Here is a 25767-nt window from a genome sequence, read left to right as displayed (position 1 = left end):
GTATTCAGAATCTTTCATTTTTCCATATTAATTTTAGGACTTCTTTTTCTAGTTCTATGAAGAATGTAATTGGTAACTGATAGAGATTACATTGAATCTGCAGATAGTTTTTGGTAATAAAGATATTTTGACAACTTATTCCACACATCCAAAAACATAAGTGGTCTTTCCATCTTGTAATGTTTTCAATTTCTTCAGTGTTCTATCATTTTTATCGTAAAAGCCTTTTATGTCTTTGGTTAGATTTACTCCTAGGTGTTTTTGTCTTTGTTATTTGTTTGTTAGTTTGTTTTATTTTGTTTTGAGGATATTATGAAATTGTTTTCCTGATTTTTCTGGCATATTAATTATTAATGTTTAGAAATGCTATAAGCCAGATGTGGTGGTTCATGCTTATAATCCCAGTACTTGAGAAACTGTGACAGGAGGATCACTGGTTCAAAGACAACCTCAACAACTTGTGAGACCCTCTGTAATTTACTGATATCCTATTTAAAATAAAGAATAAAATAAAGAATAAAATAGGTCTGAGGGTATATCTCAAAGGTAGAATGTCCCTGGGTTCAATCCCCAGTACTGCAAAAAAGAAAAAATGCTATTGGTGTGTGTGTGTGTGTGTGTGTGTGTGTGTGTGTGTGTGTGTGTGTGTGTCTGTCTGTGTTACTAGGGACTAGGGATTGAACTCATGTACATTCTACCCCTGAGATACACTCCCAGCACTTTTTTCTTTTTTTTAGTTTGAAACAGGATCTAATCAAGTTGTCACTAAGACCTCACTAAGCCAGGAATAGTGATGCACGCTTGTAATCCCCGTGTTTGGGAGGCGGAAACAGGAGGATTGTGCAGATTCGAACCCAGCCTCGCTGGCATAAGAGACTCTGTTTCCAAATTTAAAAAATATATAAAATAGGTCTGGGAGAGTAGCCCGGAGGTAGAAGGGTTTCATCCCCAGTACAAAACAAACAAACAAAAAAAAACTCACTAAGTTGCTGAGGATAGCCTTGAACCAGTGACTCCCCTGTCTCAGCCTCCCAAGTACTGATATTCTGGGTATGTTCCACCACACCTGGTTTGCTATTAATTTTTGTGTGCTGATGTTTGTATCCTGCCACTTTGAAGAGTATGTTTATCAGCTGGTTGAGTTTTTGGGTCTTCTAAGTATAGGATCACATCAACTGAAAACAGATATGTCATTTCTTAAATGTATCCCTTTAATTTCCTTCTCTTATCTAATTGCTCTGGCTAAAATTTCAAATACAACATCAAACAAGATGAGTAATAGTAGGCACTCTTAATGTTATTCTTGATTTTACAGAAAATGGTTTTAGTTTCTCCCCATTCAGTATGATGTTGGTGTTGATTTGCATGGAATATGCCCTTATGATGTCGAGGTAAAATAGTCTCTAATTTCTACAATGGTTTTTGCTGAAATGAACTTGCTCAGTCCTGGGGGGCAAATCTGGCACTGAGTCCGTTTGGGACCGAGATCCTCAGAAAGATGAACAAGGGCTTCGGTTGCAGTTCTGCAGCCACTTATCTGCAGCGATTTTTTTCCCTTTTATGAAATAAACTCCTTTAAGTTCCTGTTCACGGTGCTAAAAGTGAAGATTCCTCTCCGGGGGAAAAAAATCTGAAATAATTGACATGGACAACTGCCTTCTGTGAAATTGACAATGTTTTAATTTCCATCACCAGTATTTATACCCTATACCCTGTGTAAGTACCAAAGGACAATAGTGAGGCATTAAGTGTAAACAAGATAAACAGGATAAATGAAGATCCATGGCGTCACAGTTTAAGATTCATCTGGGACTAGGTGATTAAAGTCAGCCCCCTTGGCCTTTGTCATTGGAATCAGGTTTCTGGCCTCACAGGTGAGCCCTAGGGGGCAAGGTCTGGAGTCCGGAAAGGCATCAGGCGTCAGTAAAGGCGGGGGTTCACACCCAAAGTCCGTTTTGGGGAAATTCAGTCTTCTAGGATCCCCTTTGATCCTTCCAGAGTCTTTTTGTCTCTAGGGCTTAGTCCAGGCCCTCCTTTATCAAGATCCATGGGCTGCGTTGCAGATTTGTCCAGTCCTGTCTGCTCCGCCATCCCCTATAAGGCAATACTTACTTTGCAGTTAGTAGACAGGGCAAAAACATTATAACATAGGTGATTGGATTTCTATAATTGTTCTTTAATGCATGATTTTGGGGCAGACTTTTGAGTCACTGAGGGCCTAAGTTGCTGAGACTGGCTTCAAACCAGTGATCCTGCCATCTCAGCCTCCCACGTACTGAATAACAGGCATGTGCCACTACATCCAGCTATTACATCTTGAAATATAATTCACACTTCTTCTTTTTTTCCTCTCCTGGATTTTCTATTTTACATATATTTGCTTGGTGACATGCTGCATTTCTCAAAAGCCCTGTTGAAATTTCTGTCTCTTTTCTTCCTTCTAGTACTCAGAATTGATCATTTCAATGGGTTTATCTTCAAGTTTTCCACTTGTTTCTTCTGCCTTCTCAGTCTGCTTAGTCCCTCTGGTGGATTTCTAAATTATTGTGTTGCTTAACACTAGCAATTCAATTTGGTTCCTTTTCTTAATTTATATTTTGTTAACAATATTCTTGTTTTAAAATAAAAAAAAAAGCTCTCTGAGTTTCTTTAGTTCTTGACCATGGTTTTCTTTAGTTCTTTGAGCATATTTAAGACAGTTTATTTATTTTACAATATAGTTTCACATCATAATGTGGATCATATTGACAATAGCATACATTCATACCATACTTGAAGCTCTCCCCTCCCTGCTTCCCCTTTCCCCCCTCCCCACAATGAGTGTCCAGGTTGACCATACTATATTCATACTTTTACACACATATTCGAATGTAGCTCCTCCATTAATCAATCTCAGCCTTCTTCCTCTCCTACCCTTCCTTTCTAACTTTGCCGAGGTTTCCCCTTCATTATCTGGAGTCCCTTTGGTATCCCTAATACTCTCTAGTTTGGACATATTAGAGAAAACATACGTCCCTTTTCTTTCTGTGCTTGAGTAATCTCATTTAACAAAATATTCTCCAAATCTTTCCATCTTCTTGCAAATGACATGATTTTGTTCTTCTTTATTGCTGAGTAGAATTCCATTGGGTGTAAGCCGGGCGTGGTGGCGCACACTTGCAATCCCTGAGCTTGGGAGGCTGAGACAGGAGGATTGCACGGGTTCGAAGCCAGCCTCAGCTACTTAGTGAGGCTCTCAGCAACCTAGTGAGACCCTGTTTCCAAATAAAAATTTTAAAAAAAAGGTCTGGGAGTATAGCCCGGAGGTAGAAAGCCTCTGGGTTCCACCCCCAGTACCACAAAAATAGAATTCCATTGGGTGTATTTCCCATAATTTTTTCATCCATTCATCTGTTGTAATCCATTCATCTGTTGATGAATAGGTTGGTTCCATATTTTGGCTATTACAAACTGCTGCTATGAACATGGGTTTGTATATGTTACTTTAGTTAGCTGATTTCAACCCCTTTGGCAAGATACTGAGGAGTGGTATAGCTGGATCATATGGTGGATCCATTCCCAGTTTTCTAAGGAATCTCCACACTTATCTCCATAGCAGCTGAACTAGTTTGGACTCCCATCAACAGTGTAAAAGAGTTCCTATTTCTCCACATCCTCACCAGCATTTGTTGTTATTTGACTTCTTTATGATAGCCACTCTGATTGGGGTTAGATGGAATTGTTTTAATTTCCTGCACTTTGGAGATCTTATTGTGAAAGTTACTTACCTGTGCCTATATGTTGGAGTGTTGAGCCTATGCTTTCCTCTAATAGCTTCACAGTCTCTGGTCTCATTTTCAAGTCTTTGATCCATCTCAAGTTGATTTCTGTGCACAGCGAGAGGTAAGAATTTAGTTCCATCTTTCAACAAATGGATAGCCAATTCTTCCAGCACCATTTGTCGAAAAGGCTGTCTTTTCTCTAGTGTATGAGTTTGGCCCCTTAGTCAAAGATCAATTGACTATAGGTGTGTGGGTTTGTTTCTGTGTCTTCTATTCTGTTCCATTGGTCTGTATGCCTGTTGTAGTGCCAATACCATGCTGTTTTTACTACTATTTCTCTGCAGTATAATTTGAAGTCAGGGATTGTGATGCCTCCTGCATGGTTCTTATTTCTAAGAATTGCTTTGGCTATTCTGGGTCTTTTCTTTCTCCATATAAAATTCATTACTGATTTTTCTAGGTCTATGAAGAATGTCATTAGTATTTTGATACGAATTGCATTGAGTCTGTAGATCACTTTTGGCAGAATGGCCATTTTGATGATATTTATTCTGCCTATCCATGAGCAAGGGAGAACTTTCCATCTTCCAAAGTCGTCTTCAACTTTTTTCTTTAATGTTTTCTAGTTTTCATTGTAGCAGGCTTTTACATCTTTGGTTAGGTTTATTTCTAGGCATTTTATTGGTTTTGAAGTTATTGTGAATGAAATTGTTTTATTTCTTTCATTATGGATTTATTGTTGGCATATAGAAAAGCAACTGATTTCTTTAGGTTGATTTTGTATCTTGCAACTTTGCTAAATTGTCTAATCAACTCCAGTAGTCTTTTTGTTGAGTTCTTTGGATCGTCTAGATAAAGGATCATGTCTTCTGAAAACAAGGATAATTTTAATTCCTCTTTTCCTATTTGAATTCCTTTGATATCCTTATCTTGTCTTATTGCTGTGGCAAGAGTCTTGGGGACTATATTGAAAAGGAGTGGTGATAGTGGGCATCCTTCCCTTGTTCCTGATTTTAGAGGAAATTCTTATAGTTTTTTCCCCATTCAATATGATATTGGCTTTGGGTTTATTGTATATTGCCTTAATGATGTTGAAATACATCCTTTTAGTATAGCCCAGAGGTAGAAGGGTTTCCAGGAACCCCGGTACCACCAAAAACAAAACAATAAAACAAACATCCCTTTATTCCAGTTTTCTGCAGTTTTTAACATAAATGGGTGTTGGATTTTATCAAATGCTTTTTCACTACCTATTGATATGATTATGTGGTTTTTGTTCTCAGTTCTATTTATGTGGTGAATAACATGTATTGATTTGCATATGTTGAACCAGCCTTGCTTTTCTGGAATGAAACCAACTTGGTCATGTGTACAGTTTTTGTTTAGAATTTTTGCATCTATGTTCATCAAGGATATTGGTCTGTAATTTTGTTTTTTGAGGTATCTTTATTTGACTTTTGTATTAATGTGATACTGGCCTCATAGAATGAGTTTGGGAGAACTCTATCTCTTTTGATTTCCCAGAACAAGTTGTGGAGTATTGGGATTAGTTCTTCACTGAGGGTTTTTTAGAATTCAGCTGTAAACCTGTCTGAACCCGGGCTTTTCTTTGATGGAAGAATTTTTATTTCTGTTTCTCTTTCTCTGCTTGCTACTGGTTGGTTTAGGCTTGCTATGTCCTCTTGGTTCAATTTAGGTAGGTTGTATGTGCTTAGAAATCTAACGATTTCTTCCATGTTTTCCAGTCTATTGGAGTATCAATTTTCAAAATAGTTTCTGATAATCCTTTGAATTTCACACTGTCTGTGGTGATGTCTTCTTTTTCATTTCTGATTTTAATAATTTGAGTTGATTCTTTCTTTTGGTAAGGTTGGCCAGGGGTTTGTCAATCTTATTAATCTTTTCAAAGAACCAGCTCTTTGCTTTGTTGATTCTTTGAATTGTTTTTATTCTCTATTTCATTTATTTCTGCTCTGATTTTAATTATTTCCCACCTTCTGCTGGCTTCAGGATTAGACTGTTGCAGTCTTTCTAGATCCTTGAGATGTGTCATCAAGTTGTTTACTTGGCGACTCTCTATTCTTCTTATGTGGGCACTCAGTGCTATGAACTTTCTTCTTAACACTGCCTTCAAAGTGTCCCATAGATTTTGATAAGTTGTGTCTGTATTTTCATTAAATTCCAGTAATTTCTTTATTTCTCCCCTTATTTCTAATCTTACCCACTCATCATTCAATAATGTATCATTCAATCTCCATGTATTTGAATAGTTTCTTTTGGTCTTCCTATTGTTGATTTCTACTTTCATTACCTTGTAATATGAAAAGATGCAGGGAATTATATTACAACTCTTAAATTTGCTGGTTCTTGCTTTGTGGCCCCAGAATGTGATCTATTTTGGAGAAGGTTTCATGGGCTGCTGAGAAGAATGTGTATTCTGCTGTTCCTGGATGAAATATTCTGTACATGTTATTAGGTCCACTTGGTTTATAGATTTCTTTAGTTCTGAAGAGTCTTTACTCATATTTTGCCTTGAAGATTGATCTAGTGGCATGAGAAGTGTATTGAAGTCTCCCAATATTATTGTATTTGGGTCTATTTAAGATCTGATGTACTCAAGGGTTTAAGGAGGTTTATTTAAACCTCCTTTGTCTGAACTAAAGGAATATTCATATTTATATTTTCATCCTGCAAGTAGCCATCCTTTTTTATTTCTTTGTATGCCTCATAGCTTCTTCTGTTTAAAACAGGGTATTATAAATGTTATAATGTGACAAATTAGGATATCAGATTCTCCCCTTTCACACCAGGGTTTTTTGCTGCTGCTTCCTGTGACTAGTACTGTTTGTTCAGTGACTTTTCAGAACCAATTGTGTGAAGTCTGTTTTCTTTGTAGCAACTGATGTCTCTGTTCCATTGTTTTAGTTGGTTTGGTGAATAATCAAAATACAAGAAAACATTTTTAGTCTTTGCCAATTAACTATGTGTTGGGACGCTCCTTCAGTGCTTAGTTAAGCAGCTTACAACACACTGCCTTGGCCTTTACTCTCAGCATATAAACAGCTTAAAGGTGAGCCAAAGGTGAGAATTCAGATGTTCTCAGGTTTTTGTTTGTACTTTTGTTTTTTCTTACTCAGGATTCAATCCAGGGGTATTCTACATCTGAGCTACACCTCCAGCACCATTGAGGAGATAGAAAGGAAATAGGCAGATAGGGAAAAGGCCTTGGTAGAAAAAAGTTAATTTCCTGAGTTTCCTGAGGGGCGACAAATGCCTGAAATTCCAAAGGCTCAGGAGATAAGAAGGCCAGAGCTTCACAAAGCCATCCTGAGTTTCCTAATCAACAAACCCACCGAGCAAGTCTGGCATTCCTGAAAGGAGACCCTTCAAAGAACTTGCAAATGTCCTATGCAAATTCTCCTTGGAGTCACCCTAACCACAAACGGACTTGCAAGCGGTCAGGCATCAGCCAGTCAGATGGCAAAAGTGGGGACTTTCCCACTCCGGACCCCCTCCCCCTTTGGGGAGCTGTTCTCTCTCTCTCTCTCTCTCAGGTCAGGTCAGGTCAGGTCAGGTCAGGTCAGGTCGTGTTGCATCTGAGGGCGCGTGGCTCGGGCGACTCTCGAGTAGTGACCTGAAGGCCTCTGCTGGGCATCATGGCTGACCAGGCCCCTAGGGGTGACCTGTACCTCTTTTCTGGCAGATCGTGTGGACTCTGGGAGAAAGTAGTTTGCAACTGATGGGCACTTGGCTCGGGCGACACTCGGGTAGTGACCCTGAAGGCAGCTACTGGACCCCGGAGTTCAAATTCCCTTAGTCTGCCATTTTTGTTGAGATTACTTCCCATCATTTACTTTTGTGCTTCCCAAACTTGCTTAAAATTGTTTTTTTCAGCCTGGAATGCTTACTGAAGTTTTCCAAAGAATGAACTGCTGACTTGAAAGCAGGGCTAAGGAGCAGTTACAAAGGTTTTGAACAGGCCGGGTGTGGTAGCGCACGCTTGTAATCCCAGCATTCTGGAGGCTGAGACTGGAGGATCGAGGTTCGCAGACAGCCTCAGCTACTTAGTGAGGCCCTCTGCAAATCAGTGAGACCTGGTTTCAAAATAAAGAATAAAAAATAGGTCAGGGGGTGTAGCTTGGAGGTTGAATGCCCCTGGTTTCCATCCCCAAACCCGCCAAAAAAAAATTTTTTTTTAACAAGGACACCATCAGCAAAATAACGTTTATCTTCCTTAAAGGCAACATCCACTAAATCACCTGCCTTGCTTTTTTCAAGTTCTCACTAACAGGGGTGCTGTTGGATAGATTTTAAGAGCACAGTCTTATCTTAGGGTAAGACTTTCATTTGAATTCCAGATATTTCGCAAGTTTACATATAAACTTGTAAACTGTTTGGCCTTGGCAGGTCAATTAAATTCTCTAAAACTGTGTGTGGTAGAGGAGAATTGAACACAGGAGTAGTCTTTCTAACTTTGAGCTACAACTCCAGCCCTATTTTATTTTTGTGAAACTGAGGATTGAACCCAGGAACATTCTACATCTAAATTATATTCACAGCCCTATTTTATTTTTGTTTTGAGACAGGGTCTTGCTAAGTTACTGAGGCTGTCCTGGAACCTACCATCCTCCTGTCTTAGCCTCTCAACTACTAGGATTATAGGCCTACATCATAGCACCAGATTGGTTTGTTGAGAAAGGGTCTTGTTATGTTGCCCAGGCTAGCCTTGAAGTAGGTATCCTCCTACCCCAGCCTCCCAGGTAGGTGATAATACAGTAATGCACCACCATACCACCACTGCACCTGGCTTAAGGAAATATTCATCAAATGCAGATTTTTAAATTTAGTGTGTGTGTGTGTGTGTGTGTGTGTGTGTGTGTGTGTGCATGTGTGTGGTACTGGGTATTGAACTCAGGGGCATTCTATTTTCATTTATTTATTTATTTTATTTTAAAACAGTGAAACGGGGGGTTTCTTGAGAGAAAACCCCGGCGAGTTATTGCAGGCTGCTTTCTTCCAGAGTCTGCCAGAAGGGAATAGAGAAAAGTGGCCGAACACCCCATAGGGGCGGTCGGAACTCCGGGGTCCAGTAGCTGCCTTCAGGGTCACTACCCAAGTGTCACCCGAGCCAAGTGCCCATCAGTTGCAAACTACTTTCTCCCAGAGTCCACGCAATCTGCCAGAAAAGAGGTGCAGGTCACCCCTAGGGGCCTGGTCAGCCATGATGCCCAGCAGAGGCCTTCAGGTCACTACTCGAGAGTCGCCCGAGCCACGTGCCCTCAGCCACGTGCCCTCAGCCACGTGCCCTCAGCCACGTGCCCTCAGCCACGTGCCCTCAGCCACGTGCCCTCAGCCACGTGCCCTCAGCCACGTGCCCTCAGATGCACTCTGCCTTCTCTCAGGACCAGACCGGACTGGACTAGACCTGAGAGTGAGAGAGAGAACAGCTCCCCAAAAGGGGAGGGGGTCCGGAGTGGGAAAGTCCCCACTTTTGCCATCTGACTGGCTGATGCCTGACCGCTTGCAAGTCCGTTTGTGGTTAGGGTGACTCCAAGGAGAATTTGCATAGGACATTTGCAAGTTCTTTGAAGGGTCTCCTTTCAGGAATGCCAGACTTGCTCGGTGGGTTTGTTGATTAGGAAACTCAGGATGGCTTTGTGAAGCTCTGGCCTTCTTATCTCCTGAGCCTTTGGAATTTCAGGCATTTGTCGCCCCTCAGGAAACTCAGGAAATTAACTTTTTTCTACCAAGGCCTTTTCCCTATCTGCCTATTTCCTTTCTATCTCAACAGGGTATCCCTAGGCTGTTGAGGCTGGCTTCATACCTGCGACCCTCCTGTCTCATCACCCAACAACTGGGATTACAGGCCTGTGCCACACCCAGCTCTGATTGCTTTTTTTAAAGGACAATGGCTTTCTCTGTGTGAAGGGCTTAGGGGTTGACATACAGTTTTCAGAACTCCCCATGATCTGACTTTCCTAACAAGTACATTGATTTTACGTAGGTTATATGCTTGCATTGGTTTTAGGAAATTTTGCTGGGAAGAAGGGGGCTAAATCTCCCTCAAAAGCCCCTCTTTTAGTCTAGGAACTCAATTGTCAACATATAAAAACAAGCTTAAATGTCTAGACAATGAAGGGAGCAAGACAACTCATTTTCTTTTTCAGACCAGTTTCCCTTGAAGGCCATAAGACCCAAGCACATGGCCAGCGCCTACAGAACACCTGGCAGGGAAGCCTGAGAAGAGAGACATATGGTACGGAGGTCAGCCCTCCAAAGACAAACCACACCAGCTTTGCACAAGTGTCCTCTGGGGCTGCGAGGACCACACAGCCTTAACCAGCTCCTGGATGCCTCGGGGCCTCGAGTGCCCCCTGGAGGCGCCCCGCCCCTCGCCGCAAGGTGGCCGGACGGCGGGGCCGCGCAGGCGAAGCGCGCCGGAGCCGCACAGCCCTCTGGGAGTCGTAGTCCACGGCAGCCGGGCTGTGACCAACGCGGCGGTCCCGGCGCACTCAGAACTCCATCCCCCGCCGGCCCCTGCGGCCCGGCGCGTCGCCTCTTCCTGTGTGTGTGACTGTAGCCCAGCGGCCGCGAATTGCAAGCGTCTGAGACCGGGTCCTCGGAGGTTGGGGGCTGGCTTGCTCAGGTAGCGCGCGTCTCTAGTCTTGCATCTCGCCCCTCGGGAGGGAGGGGAGGCCGGGAGGCTCGAGGGCGGAGCTCGCGGCCGGAATGCGGAGCGGCGAGGCCACGGCCGGGCGGGAAGCTGCCTCGGGCGGCTGCGGGGCTCGAGCGGTGGAGTCGGGGGTCCCGCGGGGCTGCGGGAGGCGTGTGTGCCTGAGCCTTAGGGGGAAGGCAGGGCCGGGGATGGTGAGCTCCGTCCCCAGGTGAGAGGCGGCGAGCTCGGCGAATCGCAGGATGGGCGTGGGGACCACCCTGGAAAGGGAGTTGAGGAAGGAAGAAACCCTTTGCGGATGGAGCTAGACCCACAGATCTCCATCTCTGACTGGTGGGCGCTCGGCACGCTTTTCTCACCTGAGCGAGTGTCTTGATAGTGGGTGGCTTGATATGTTTGCTGTCCTGGAACACTAAGCTGCGGGAACAGCTGCTTGAGAGCTTCTCGCTTTACAGATGAGGAACCTGAGGTCCGCAGAGTTAGGAGGAACTCGCTCATTACCAGGGAATCAGTTAGTGGCTGACTTGACTAAAATCTAATTGTCATGACTCTCTGACAATAGTGCCATATCCATCACTGAGGTCAGTAGATCTGCAAATTCTAAGGCGCACCCCTTCCTTTTTTTTTTAATGTCTTCTGACGTGACAGAGGTTTGACTTATGCAGAATAATTGGCAACCGCTGAAGAGAAAGTTTTATGTTTTACTTTGCAGTAGGGTCAAAGTAACCCTGCCTGTAACTTTAAAATCTCTATACCTCATAAACAACTACATACTTCCATATTAAGATAAAAGCTTGCCAGGCATAGTGTTGCACAGCTGTAATCTCAGTACTTGGGAGGCTAAGACAGGAGGATCGGAATTTTGACGTCATGATACTGTAACTTAGAGACCCTGTTTCAGAATAAAAAATAGGACTGGGGGTGCAGCTCAGAGGTAGAATGTCTCAGTTTCATTCTCTATCATAAAATTAAAATATAAGATAGCAAATATATCAGATATAGTTTCAAAATCTCTAAGAAAATAAAATTTGCCTTTCCTTCCCAATTTATGCCCACTAGAGCTCTGAGAACAATTAGAAAATTAGATTTCTTCTCACACTCTTAAATATTGTATATTTGTTATACACTATACTAAATGCTGTTAATTGTGATTTTATAGTGCTCTGATTAGTTACGATAAAAGATGTGCTCAGCATAGAAAAATAGGAATGCCAACCAGAATTACACATTAAAATAGTATTTTATAGTGTTTTTTTTTTCTTTTTTTTCTTAACAGGATAGGTTGGGGGATGTAGTTTGAGAGGTAGATCTCTTGCCTAGCGTGTTCAGGGTCATGGGCTCTATACCCTCTATCCCTCGCTCCACCCCCCCCCCAAATAATAAAGGAAGAAGATATATTGGCATAAAAGTTTAAAAAAAATTAAGAGGTATCGTACACTTAAATTCCAGTCCTATTCTGGTATCCTTTTCTCATCACCTAAACATAACTTTAGAGCATTTAGTGTTCCTGGTGTGGCAGGGGAAGTTTTGTAGTGTCCTAGCATAGCTTTGACTGGCAATTTTATTATTAGGCCACATTGTCCTCCCCCACTGCCAGATTTAACATCTGTTGAAGCATTAATTGATCAGGTTAAAAACATGTTCCTGCTGTCACACAAGAATTGAAGTATTAGCCGGGCGCGTTGGCGCACGCTTGTAATCCCCGCGCTTGGGAGGCAGAGACAGGAGGATCACGCAGGTTCGAAGCCAGCCGCGCGTGCTGGCTTAGGAGACCTTGTTTCCAAATAAAAATGTAAAAATAGGTCTGGGAGTGTAGCCTGGAGTAGAAGGGCTTCCAGGAACCCCAGTACCACCAAAAAAAAAAAAAAAAAAAAAAGAATTGAAGTATTATAACTTCTGTTGGTTCACCGTTCACCAGCAAATTATCCATAAGGAAGGTTTTTGTTTGTTTGTTTGTGGTTTGTTTGTTTTTTGTGGTGGTCAAATTTGGGTACAAGCTAGTGTATTCTATTGCAAATTAATGCTGGCATCTTGGCATAGATTCTATGGAGTTGCTGTGTGGGGGGGTGTGGTAGCGGTAATAAGGATCAAACTCAAAGGTGTTCTAACACTGAGCTATATCCCTAACCTCCCCACTCCCTGCCACCTTTTGTATTTTATTTTGGACAGAGGCTTACTAAGTTGCCAAGGCTGACCTCAAACTCGAGATTCTTTGTCTCAGCCTCCCAATTAACTGGGATTACAAGTATGCACCACCATGCTTGGCTTCAATATTTTAAATAAAGTTTGACAGCCGGGCTTGGTGGCGCACGCTTGTAATCCCCACACTTGGGAGGCAGAGACAGGAGGATCGTGCAGGTTCGAAGCCAGCCGCATGCACTGGCTTAGGAGACCCTGTTTCCAAATAAAAAATGTAAAATATAGGTCTGGGAGTGTAGCCTGGAGGTAGAAGGGCTTCCAGGAACCCCAGTACCACCAAAATAATAATAATAATAATAATAATAATAATAATAATAATAAAATAAATAAAGCTTGAAGGTATCACACAAATCAGGTAAGCTGTTGATTCCCTTTTGGAATCTGTTCCAGTTTGTTCATACTGCTCTAACAAGATACTTGAGACCGGGTAATTTATAAACAAAAATTTACATCTGATAGTTTTGGAAGATGGGAAGTCCTAAATCATGCAGGATGCAGTCAGGTTCAGGTGTTTATCTCTTGTTTTCAAGATGATGCCATTTTGCTGAGTTTTCTGATAGCAGAAGTGTTGGAAAGGCAAAAAGGGGTCCAGTCCTTTTATAAGGTTGCCAATTCCATTTCTGACTTAATCACTTCCCAAAGGCCCCACTTTTTTTTTTAATTTATTTTTTTGAGACAGATAAGGTCTCACTGTGTTACCCAACCTGACCTCAAATTTCAGGGCTCAAGTGATCCTCTTGCCTTAGCCTCCCAAGTAAGGTACAGGCTTGTGTCATTGCATCTGACAGGCTTCTACTTTTTAACACTATAACTTTAGCAATTAAGTTTCAATATATTAATTCTGGAGGGGACAAAAACATTTGAATGATAGTAGGGCCTCATGCTAAAACCAATATTAAAGAATTAGAGACTTATTAAAAGAATTAAAATCATAACTCTTCAGTTATGATTATATTAAATCACTGAAATATCTTTTTTTTGCTTCCTTGGAATAAATAGCTAATTTTACTATGCTGCAAAATTTCAGATTTACCCCAAACAAATATTCATATGTGAATAAACTGGAGCCTTTATCTTAACTCCTGAAAGACCCTCACATTTTCCCAACCTTTGTTATCACTTTTTGATAAGGCTGACTGAAATCCAAGAATCTTTAAATTTTTTTTCTTTTCTAGAATTCAGTCTCTACTTAAAATCCTAATCTCCTGGATATGAAACGATGTACTCTTTATGAATTCAGTCTAATTCTCATTATAGTCCAGAAACCAAAGCAGTATGTATTGGTTTACAAAGTAAATTGGGAAGTGTAGCTATATTTCTGCATTTCGTTAAGCAGAGATCTTTTTACTACTCTGATGTGGCTATAGTCCTTTTCTCTTTTTATACTACTAGAAATACAGTTGCTGCTAAGAAAATATCTAGCCTTGAGGAATTAAAGTTTATACCAGGAAATAGATTCACCTGAATTCAAGAAAAACAAATTTTTTTTTTTTTTTTTTGGTGGTACTGGGGTTCCTTGGAAGCCCTTCTACCTCTGGGATACACTCCCACGGGCTACACTCCCAGACCTATTTTTTAACTTTTTTATGTGGAAACAGGGTCTCTTAAGCCAGCAAGGCTGGCTCCGAATCAGAGCGATCCCCCTGTCTCCGCCTCCCAAGCGCGGGATTACAAGTGTGCGCCACCACACACGGCTAAAGAAAAACAATTTTAATATGTTTAACTTATGATCCGGATACCCAGACATACATTTTTAGTCATCATTGTCTCAATTGTGTGTGATTTTGGGTTTTTTTAGTGTGTGTTTTTTACGGGTCTGGGGATGAAACCTAGGGGTGTTCGATCTTGAAGCTACACCCCCTGCCCTATTTTTTATTCTTTATTTTGAAACAGTCTCATAGCTGACACTGTCTGGGAACTGCGATCCTCTGGTCTCAGACTCCTGAATGCTGGGATTACAAACAGGGATTACAAGCCTGCGCCCAGCTTCAATTGTGTTTTAAACTAAAGAGTTGAAGTCTATTTGCCAGTCTAGGTATTATTTCTCATTTATTTACAAATAGATTTGTTGAAAGAATGAAGGGCCTGATTTTCAGGTGCTTCTTTTGTCTTCCAGTTAGCCTTAACTCTTTAATGTGGATATCACAGAATAGTGGAAATTGCATTTGAAATCAAAGCAACCTGGTTTCAATACCAGCTATAATTTTATTAGCTAAGTGATTTGGGACAAGTTTCTTATCTAAACTTCAATTTCTTGTTTCTTTTTTGTAATATGAAGCTAGTAATTTTTTCCCAAACTCTAAAGATTAATTCGAATTAAACAGTATCATGTAAAATATAAGGCCATTAGTAGGCATTTGATAAGTAAATGTTACTTCCGTCCCCCACTACCTTTCTATTGATTTTTCTCTGAGGTTTTTTTCCCCAATATAATACCCAGTTTTCTTCTTCAGAAATGAATTATTTCCATTTAGGATTCATCTGTTTCTGACAGTTCAATAATTTTATGAAGGTTAACCTATTTTTTATTTCACCAAATTTACTGCCTTCATACTAAAGCTATAGAGATGTTAACCGATTTTATTCAGGTCACTAAGGTAAGCCAATACCTAATTTAAGAGCTAAATTTATAATAACAGTGATAGCACTGATTATTGTGTACTCATTGTGTACTAGGTACATTACCTACATTATCTCATTTAAATCTCAAACCCTGTAAGACTAGTACTTTTATTATCCCCCAAAACTGGTGAATCCTAAGTAACTTAAATTGTCCAAAGTCATGCAGTTGGTAAATGCAGTACCAGGATTCAAATTTAGGCAGTCTTACATATGTGTTATCAACTACTGCTCTACTTAATAGAACTCTAAAAGGCCATATTGCAAGTGAACAATTGTGTAGAATACAGATGTTACCAGGAAGCAGCAGTTTTCTTTGTTTTGTTTTGTTTTCAGAAAGATTTCAGAGACACAGGATCTACATAAAGTGTTCATTTAGTGAAGTAGACAGTTTTAAGAGAGGAGGCTGCCGGGCATGCTGGTGCATGCTTGTAATCCCAGTATTCGGGAGGCTAAGACCAGAGGATCGCAGTTTGCGGACAGCCTCAGCTACTCACTGAGGCCCTCTGCAACTCAGTGAGACCCAGCTTCAAAATAAAGAATAAAAAATAGGGCAGGGGGTGTAGCTTGGAGGCCAAATGCCCTTGGGTTCCACCCCCCAGACCCACAAAAAAATAAAGAAAGAAAAAAAGAGAGGAGGCCATGTTAGGAGGGCAGGAATATGATCTGTGTTGGACCAGGCCTTTCCAAGAGTAGAAGCAATGTAAGGTCTTTATTGTGAGCTTTATATTTGGTCTGGAACTTCCCTCCTGAAGTAGAATGCATTTGGGATTGTCACCGCTATTTTGGCACCAAAGCCTTCCATGTTGGAAACTTTCCCAGTAGTGCCTAAGCAAAACCCATGGGGGTCAAAAACTATATGCAAATGATATGACATGATAATTATCAGAGGTTATTTTCATGCAAGCTTGGGGGTTGGAGGTTTATCTTGCTGATAATTGCTGTGGTTCTCTAACCACAAGTGGGCAGAGAATCTCTGTACTTACTCTCATGAGGCCTCACCTGACTCCTCTCAGATCTGTCTGTCCTTTACCTGGCCTTACTCATCTTTAACTAGGTGCCTAAAAAAAAAAAAAAGCAAATTTTTTCTGAAGGTGTTTTTATTTATTGTTGGAGATTAAGGAACAAAAGAGTCTTTCTTCTTAAACCAGTATTAAAATTGTTCTCTAGCATTTCTTAACAACTCAATAGATTATTTCTCTTCCCCAAGGTGTAAGAGTTTTATTAAGCTTTAAGTTCAGAAATAAGAATAGCAAACTTATACAAAGTTTAGTCATTTTTGACATGGTTCTAATGCTTATACATATGAATTTATGTAGAATGTTTAATAGCACCCCTGATCTCTGCCCTTTGGGTATCAGTTTATCCCACCAATTTTAACAACTAGTTGGATGAGGTCATATTCCTTATATCATCTCTCTACAATGGAGAATAGACTGTGGGAGGAAAGGGTAGATGCAAGGAACTCCATGAGAAAGCAACTGGAGTAACAGCCAGGCCCATGTGGTGGCACACACTTGGAACCCCAGCATTCGGGAGGCTGAGACAGGATCACAGTTTGTGGCCAGCCTCAGCTACTTAGTGAGGCCCTTTGCAACTCAGTGAGACCCTGATAAAGAATAAAAGATGCTGCTGGGGGTGTACCTCAGAGGTAGAATGTCCCTGGGTTCCATCCCCAGTACCAGAAGAAAGAAAGAAAGAAAGAAAGAAAGAAAGAAAGAAAGAAAGAAAGAAAGAAAGAAAGGATGTTGGCACACTGCTATAATTCCAGTACTTTGGAGGCTGAGACAGGAGAATCACAGTTTAAAGGCCAGCCTTAGAAACTTAGTGAGGCCCTCTGCAATAGTAAGACTTTTATTTTTATTATTATTATTATTATTATTATTTTTTTTTTGGTGGTACTGGGGTTCCTGGAAGTCCTTCTACCTCGGGCTACACTCTCAGACACCTATTTTTATATTTTTATTTGGAAACAGGGTCTCTTAAGCCAGCAAGACTGGCTCTGAACCAGTGCAATCCTCCTGTCGCCGCCTCCCAAGTGCGGGGGTTACAAGCATGCACCACCGTGCCCGGCGTAAGACACTTTTAAAATAAAGAATAAGCCAGGTGTGGTGGTGCACGCTTGTAATTCCAGCATTTGGGAAGCTGAGACAGGAAGATCACGGTTCGTGGACAGCCTCAGCTACTTAGTGAGGCCCTTTGCAACTCAGTGAGACCCTGTTTCAAAATAAAGAATAAAAAAAAAAGGGGCTGAGGGTGTAGCTCAGAGGTAGAATGCCCCTGGGTTCCATCCCCAGTCTGCAAAAATAAATAAATAAATAAATAAAATAAAGAATAAAGTAGGGCTGGATGTATAGCTCAGAGTACCCCTGGATTCAATCCCCAGTACCACAAAAAGAAGAAAAAAGGAAGGAAGGAAGGAAAGGAAGGAGGGAGGAATCTGGATATAGTTGAAGGAAAGGCCAATAAGATTTCCTAATGGGTTGAATGGGGCCTATGAGAGAAAAGTTGTGAGTGATTCCAGTAATTTTGGCCTAAGAAACTAAAAGCATAAAGATTCCATCAATCAAATCCAGAAAACAATGGGTGGAATAGTTTTTTGGAAAGAAAATCAAAAGTTTTGGACCTGTTAAGTTGGAGTTGTATATTAAGTCCAGGTAAAGATGTTGAGTAGCCAGTTGGATATGTAAGTTGGAAAATCAGGAGAGTTTAGGCTAGAGGTATTAATGTAAAGGTTGTCAATGTCTAAATCAATAGAACTTTCTACAATGATGAAAATATTTTTATCTTTACATTATCTAATATGGTAACCACTAGACACATGCAGCTATCAAGCACTTCAAATGTAGCTTTTATGACTGAGGTACTAGATTTTTTAATTTAATTTTACTTAATTTATATATATATTTTTTTTTGGGGGGTGGTACTGGAGGTGGAACCCAGAGGCTTTCTACCTCCAGGCTATACTCCTAGACCTATTTTTATATTTTATTTGGAAACAGGGTCTCACTAAGTTGCTGAGAGTCTCACTAAGTAGCTGAGGCTGGCTTCGAATCTGTGTGATCCTCATGTCTCAGCCTCCCAAGTGCTGGGATTACAAGCGTGTGCCACCATATCCAGCGATTTAATTTATATTTAAGTAGCTACATGATTAGTAGGTACTGTACTGGACAACACAAGCAGCAGTAGTAAAATCATTAGACTTGGATAAGATTACCAAAAGATTGAGGGTAGATGGAAAAGACTAATGGTGTTTCTTAGAACTCTGCAATTTTAAAGAAAAATATTTTTTCCCATTATTGGATGCAAATAACCTAATCTGTTTTATTCCTAAAATTGTATTATTCCACTTGGTTTAAACTATAAAATAAGAAGTAGCTTTATTTCAAGTTTTTGAAAAATCTTTCAAGCATATACCTCACTAAATCTCAGTAAGTCTGCAGAGTCTAGTAGGGCCCCTACAGACTTATTGTCCCAGCTAATCAGGAGGCTGAGGCAGGAGGATTGCATGAGCCCAGGAGATTTGAGACCAACCTGGACAACAAAGCAAGACATCATCTCAAAAAATAAAAGGAAGGAAGGAAGGAAGGAAAGAAAGAAAGAAAGAAGAGAAAGAAAGAAAGAAAACAAAAAACAAAACTAGAGCTGTAGCAAATTCCTATTCTTCTGAGTGCATATTTATTACTCATGAATAGTAATTTTTTAAAATTAAACTAAATTAATTATTTTTCTGATTTATATAGGATTAACTTCCCTAGTGCTTAGAATCTGAGAAGAATGGCAAATATGGATGGTGATTCTAGGCACCTTCTCATCTCTGAGGTAGATCATGAAGTAAATCCTGGACCTATGAATATCCAGTTTGATTCATCTGATCTAAGATCTAAAAGGTAAGCATTTAAAATACTTACTTCATAGTTACTGGTTTTAATAGTTAAAGTACAACAAACTATGCTAAACATGCATATTTGATGATAAATGTCTAATTTCTTAAAGGATTTATATTTATTTATATGGGAGATAGTATGGATACTATTCTCATTTATATAGTTTTTGGACTAAACTCAACATCTCTTTGGGGGGAGGCATTAGAGTAAGTTTTACAAAGTGAAATGCATTCATGTAATTTAATGTACAAATATACATACAGACTACCTGCTTTATGCAAGGTAGTATCACAGGTAGTGGAGATAGAATAGTAAAGTATCAGGCACAATCTTTACCTTCACTGAACTTAAATGCCAGTAGATAGTTTAAAATAATTTGAATTTAAATTTTATTTCAGTTATACCTGGAAAACCCAAAAGAATCAACTGAAAAAAAAAGTGTAAATAATAAATCAGTAAAGTGATAGCTTACAAAGTAGGCAAAAATAAACAGCCTGCCAGTGAGAAAATGTAATGGAAAAAAGATAATATCCACAGAAATAGTCTTAACCAAAATGTACAAAATCTATATGAAAGAAACTTTAAAATGCTCCTGAGGGATGTAAAATAAGATTGAGAGTATTTTTCAGAAAAACTGCATTTTTTAGGAAAACCTGCTGCCAATAACTGATGTAATCTTTCAGGATTTAGAATTTTTGTTTTAAATTTGCTCAGAGAACTCTTATACATAGTTGATATTTTATCACTTATCTCTTATGCAATTGTAAAAAAAATATTACAAAGTGAATCAGTTAATAATATATGACTTATACCTCACATTTAGAATCCGATTCTTCTGAGTCATTTTTGAAATGGAGTCATCAAAATAGGCACTTTTTTTTCCATACAGAATTAATTGCCGGCCGAGCGTGGTGGCACACGCTTGTAATCCCAGCACTCGGGAGGCTGAGGCGCGAGGATTGCACAGGTTCGAAGCCAACCTCAGCTACTTAGGCTCTCAGCAACTTAGTGAGACCCTGTTTCCAAATAAAGTATAAAATAGATCTGGGGGAGTATAGCCCTGGAGGTAGAAAAGCCCCTGGGTTCTAACCCCAGTACCACCCCCACCCAAAAAAAAAAAGAATTAATTACCTTTGTGCCATAAAGAAATGTCTTAATTTCTTCCAAGTCGCCGAGAATATTTGTTTCAATGCTTGCACTTTCCTGATCTTGCCAGTAGGTGTCACAGAAGGTTTTCTAACAACATTATTCATATTTTTTCTGTAAACGTCTTTAAGTGGTGATGAATGAAATGAACAAGGATAGCAGTTACCTGTCATGGCACCAGGAGTGACTGCATCATACTGCCCACCTGGCTGAAAAGATGTTTTAGATTATGAGATGCGTTCTTATTTAGAAATATTTAATTATTAAATATTGTAAATAATTTCCATTATAAAACATTTAATTATTAAAATTATATGTTTAATGTTTAATTATTAAATATTGTAAATATGAATATTATAAATGTTTAATATCTATTAAATATTGTAAATAATTATAATTATAAAATATTGTAAATAATAGTATAAATTAGAATCAGTAAAATATGATGTAATAAAAAGGCATATTCTACTCTCAGTGGAAAGCCTCTAAATAAGTATGTTATGCTCTTTAAATTTTAATCCATACCCAACATTTGGGAGGCTAAGACAAGAAGATCGCAGTTCTAGGAGAGCCTCAGCTACATAATGAGGCCCTTTGTAACTCAGTGAGACCCTGTTTCAAAATAAAGGATAAAACAGGGCTGGAGATGTAGCTTGGAGATAGAATGCCCCTGGGTCCCATCCCCAGTACTGAAAAAAAAAAAAATTTTTTTTTTTTTTTAGTCCTTAAATTCAACATGATTCCCTGCAAAAATGCTACCAGCAAATTCTAAAGTTTATATGCATCAGTCTTCTAAGCATAAATTCACAGTATTGGCTAGTATATATATATATAAGTTTGTTTAAGGCAATATTTTTTATAGCAGCAAAAATTGAAAGCAACTCAAATGTTTTTTCTTACAGGACTGGATAAATAAATAATAGCACATTCATACAGTGGAATATTTTTTATCTCTTAGAAAGAGGTGGCTTTAATACATATCAAAGTGGAACAAGCCTCATTTTATTAAGAGAAAAAAGGGAAGTGCAGAGCAGTATGTATAGTATGCTGCCATTTGGGTAAAAATAATACTACATGTGATACAATATTTATAAGTGAAGCCTGGAGGAATAAATAAATAGAAAACTAAGAGTGATCCCCTTTAGAGAAAATGAGTAAGGCAGGTTGGTATGGCAAATAACTGTTAGGTAAATACCCATTCAGTGACCACTCCTATTCTCTGGCATCAAAATTCTAATTTGGTTAAGAGTTGTAGTAACTCCCAATCTAGGAGATAAAGGAGGATTGGTGTAAAAGAATCTTATTTAGAATTTTGTTTCCATTTCCCATGTACTTAATTTTTTAGTGTTTCTTGCAAGTAGAGTTGGCAGAGTGAAATTTATCACAATGTATACCATTGTCATTTGTACTGACCATAAGAACAAACAATGAATTTAGGCTTGTTATTCTCATTTGTATATTCCAATATGAGCGAATGTTAGCACTAATATACGCTGAGTGCTTAGGATTTTGTTGAAACTTCTAAATTCTATGATAAATAATTGACCACTGTGACAGTGGACATAGGTCATTAAAGTGCATTTTATTACAGTAAGTTGGCAGAAGTTCAAACAGTTCTCTGAAAATTTTTGAGTAGATTAAGTAGAAATTATTTTCCATGGAAATAATGAAAATTGCCGAAGTGAAAGGGAATCAACTATTTACGATCATGGCATGACTACTTAGGTAAGCGTGGTTTTTTTGTTTGTTTTGTTTTTGCAGTACTGGGAATTGAATCCAGGGCCTCAAACATGTCATACAAATGCTCTACACTGAGCTAAACTCCCAGCCCTTCTGTAGTCATATTTTAGGGGAGGCAAAGTCCGAACACAAACTTAAGAGTCCTGAATATACTCAGGCATAGTGACACATGTCTATAATACTAATATTTGGGAGGGTGAGACAAGAGGATTGCAGGTTCCAGGATAGCCTCAGTAACTTAGTGAGACCCTGTTTTAAAATAAAAATGTTAAAAGGGCTGGGGGTATAATTCAGATGTAGAATGCCCCAAGTTCAACACCCAGAACCAAAAAAAAAAAAGTACTTAATGCTAATTTGCTTGGGAAATAATCTCTGTTTAAGAAAATAGGAACTAAGCCATGTATGGTGGTGCATGCTTGTAATCCCAGCATTTGGGAGGCTTAGACAGCAGAATCGCGGTTTGCAGACAGCCTCAGCTACTTAGGCCCTTCACAACTCAGTGAGACCCTGTTTCCTGCTTTTCCCAGGCTTTCTGGTAACCAAAGATTGAGTAGTGTTCAGGATTGCTTCATATTTTGCTGTTGCTCTGGTACTATGCCCTGGGATAGTGGACCATTCCAGCCAAACTACAAACAAATTGTGAAATGGTTGTTTTTGAGCTTACCTACTTAGCAGTCTTCCTATTCTTCAATTTATCCCAAGGCCGAGGGCTTTTGTATCCTTCTCTGTATGTCCAGTGCTACCCAAGGCAAGGCAAGAGTTGTTTTTTTGTGTGTGTGGTACTGGGGTTCCTGGAAACCCTTCTACCTCCGGGCTACACTCCCAGACCCGCTTTCTATATTTTTACTTGGAAACAGGGTCTCCTAAGCCCGCGAGGCTGGCTTCGAACCTGCGCGATCCTCCCGTCTCCCTCTCAGTGCAGGGATGACGAGGCTGCACCACCACGCCTGGCCAGGGCAGGAGTCTACTCAGGCTTGTTCCCTGCAAATTCTTTGTACACCATACTTTTCTTCTGCCCCTTATTTGCCAGTACTTATTTGTCCTGTTCTTCCAGGGCTCTGTTGTCAACTGGATGTCGTAATAGAAAACATTCTGATGTGTCAGACATGGTCTATTGTTGCCTTTCTGTGGCGATTTGCATCTTAACATGGAGAATCCTGGAACTATGAAATCCTAACCTAAAGGTTCAAGATTTTTCTAATTGGTAACATTTTAAGTGCTCTGATAAGCCATTGGGTTAGAGGTGGATATTTAAAACAGAACCCAGCCAGGCATGATGCCCCAGTCCTATAATCCCTGCACTTGGGAGGCTTAAGTCAGGAAGATTCCAGGTTCCAGGTCAGCTTCAGCAATTTAGCAGGCTCTCTTTAAAAATAAAAAAGGCTGGGAGTATAGCTCAGAGGTAGGATGCCCCTGGGCTCAGCCCCCAGTACCAAAAAAAAAAAAAAAAAAAAAAAAAATATATATATATATATATATATATATATATATATATATAGCATTCCTCATGCCCTTCAAACATACAAGGTGTGCTATGATAGCTTATCTTTAGAATGCTTACTAATCTGTGCATCTGTAAACTGGCCACTTTCTCTTTCTCCTTTTACTAATACTGTCACTCTAGAGCATCCTGAATTGAATCTTTATGATACATGTGGCCCCCAAAGAGAGAAGACAAAGGATGTTCACTAAGGCAAAGTGAAGAGTTTAAGTTTTGGTAAAGGTACATTTTGGCTCAATGACAGCGATTCGAAGTGATAACTAAGGCTTGATAGTTGGGAATTACATACAACAAAATATGTTTGCTGGCCATGGTGGCGCACGCTTGTAATCCCTGCGCTTGGGAGGCTGAGACAGGAGGATCGCATGGGTTCGTAGCCAGCCTCAGCTACTTAGTGAGGCCCTGTTTCCAAATAAAATATAAAATAGGTCTGGGAGTATAGCCAAGTATAGCCCCAGAAAGCCCCTGGGTTCTACCCTCAGTACCACACACACACAAAAATGTTCAAAAAAGAAAAGTTTGGGGTAGGAGTATAACGTAGCTCTGTGATCGAGTGTGCACATAGCATTCACAAGGCACTGGGTTCCATTCCCGGCATCAAAAAGAAAGAAAAAAGGAAAAGGGGGGAAAAAGTATTTTTCCTAAGTGTAGTTCCTAGACCTGCATAAATTATGTTTTGCTTAACTTATCATCATTTTAAATAGATGGACCAGAACCTTGACCATTATTAGTGGCATCATATTAATGGCCAACTTGCTAATTGTGTTGCTACTTCCAAACCCTTTCCTCTCTTCCTTTGTTTTTCCCCCCATTCTTTCCCTCTCCCCCTTCCTTCTCTCCTGCCTGGGCCCACTTACTGTTTCCACATCCCACTGTTATTTTTTCCCCAAAAAAACTATCTTTTTGGACTTAGAGATGCCTTAAATCTAAATATGACTTTGGAGCCAGGTGTGGCACATGCCTGTAATCCCAGTGTTATGGTGCCACACCAAAAACTGTAACGGAGCCCTCATTGAGCACCAAAACTGTAACAGGGTGAGATGTAGCCACAGGTTCTTGTACTCAGCTATTTGTAGAAAAGAATAGCCAGAACTGCTACAAGCTTAAGCAATTTTATTATTACAAAGGCAGAAAGAAGGGACAGAATATACAGCACTACATCCGAGAGATGTAGTGGAGTAACTTGAAAATAAGTCACTGAAGTTTTTGGATACAGAACTCATTTTGGGCCACCATTCCCAAGAACCATGTAGAATCATATCCCTGTGCGTGACTTTATGCTTGCCATAGGTTCTGGCTGAGCTCAGCTACAAGTGGAAGGAGGCCATTTGTAGTGCTGGGGCAGGGGCCTGCACGGGTGGAGGAGTGATGCAAGGGGGCCCTGTGCTGGTGCTGCTTTGTGTAACGACATTTGTTGTGGTAGTTGTTTTGGCTGAGGTTGAAGTTCTTTTGTTCGGCTTTGGGTTGTTTTTTTTTTTTTTAACATGTAGGGGGCAGACTCATTAAGGGTTTAAGCTGAGTGAGATTAGGGACATCTGTTATAAGGATTTCTAAAATAAAAACCTGTTCAGAGGTTCCCAGACGTAGATCTGGTAAGGGCATGAAGGAAACCTCTTCTCTAGCTCTAAATTCCCAAGTGGACCTTAGGTGGTCTAGCACAAGGATTGGCAATTATTTCTACAACAGAGCGGATAGTAAATATTTTAGGCTTTGTGGGCATACGGGTTTAACCCTGGCATCATGAAGTGAGAGCTGGCACTGATTGTACATAATTGCATAGGCTTGGCTATGTTCCAGTAAAACTTTATTTATGAAAATAGACCATTGGCCCAGATTTTCCCATTGAGCTATAGTGTATGCGCCCTTGACCCTCCCGGAGGAACTCCAGAGGCTCAAGTATAAGCAGCCATAGGTTCTGATAGTTCCTGCTGCTCTGACCTCCTAGAATACCTCTCATCTTGTTTCTGAAGAAGTTAAAAAAAAGTAAGGTCCACTTGGCTTAATTTCACTCCACCCCACAGTTACTTCTGGAAAAAAAGGTTCTGATCAAAAATGGCTCTATGAACAGCAGAACAATCTCTAGCCTCTTCTTAAAATGCATGTGACAGCCAATTTAAAATCTTTTGGCATGGTCAGACAAAAATTTTAACTGCCTTAAACAAAACCTAGGGATAGGAACTGAGGCTAAGAATGGATAAGTGGAAAGTGCCAGGTTTCAAAGAATATAAAAAGTTTTACAGT

The 25767-nt window shown here is 40.0% G+C and overlaps 1 protein-coding gene across 2 annotated transcripts in view; it reads left to right on the top strand.

Moving 5' to 3' along the window:
• Positions 1-19026: 19026 nt before the first annotated feature.
• Positions 19027-25767, top strand: part of SLC38A9 (solute carrier family 38 member 9) — a gene marked incomplete at both ends in the record, with an annotated part of 57996 nt that continues 51255 nt past the window's right edge. Inside the window, one exon of one of the 2 annotated variants that reach the window (XM_080710077.1) lies at positions 19027-19142. In XM_080710077.1, the coding sequence (XP_080566203.1) occupies positions 19030-19142 (113 nt within the window). The remainder of the gene's footprint in view (positions 19143-25767) is intronic. The other variant, XM_080710076.1, reaches the window with a different exon arrangement.

This window comes from Muscardinus avellanarius (genome assembly GCF_963383645.1).
Source record: "Muscardinus avellanarius genome assembly, chromosome: 1".
Classification (NCBI taxonomy): domain Eukaryota; kingdom Metazoa; phylum Chordata; class Mammalia; order Rodentia; family Gliridae; genus Muscardinus; species Muscardinus avellanarius.
This window is presented reverse-complemented; position numbering and strand designations above follow the sequence as displayed.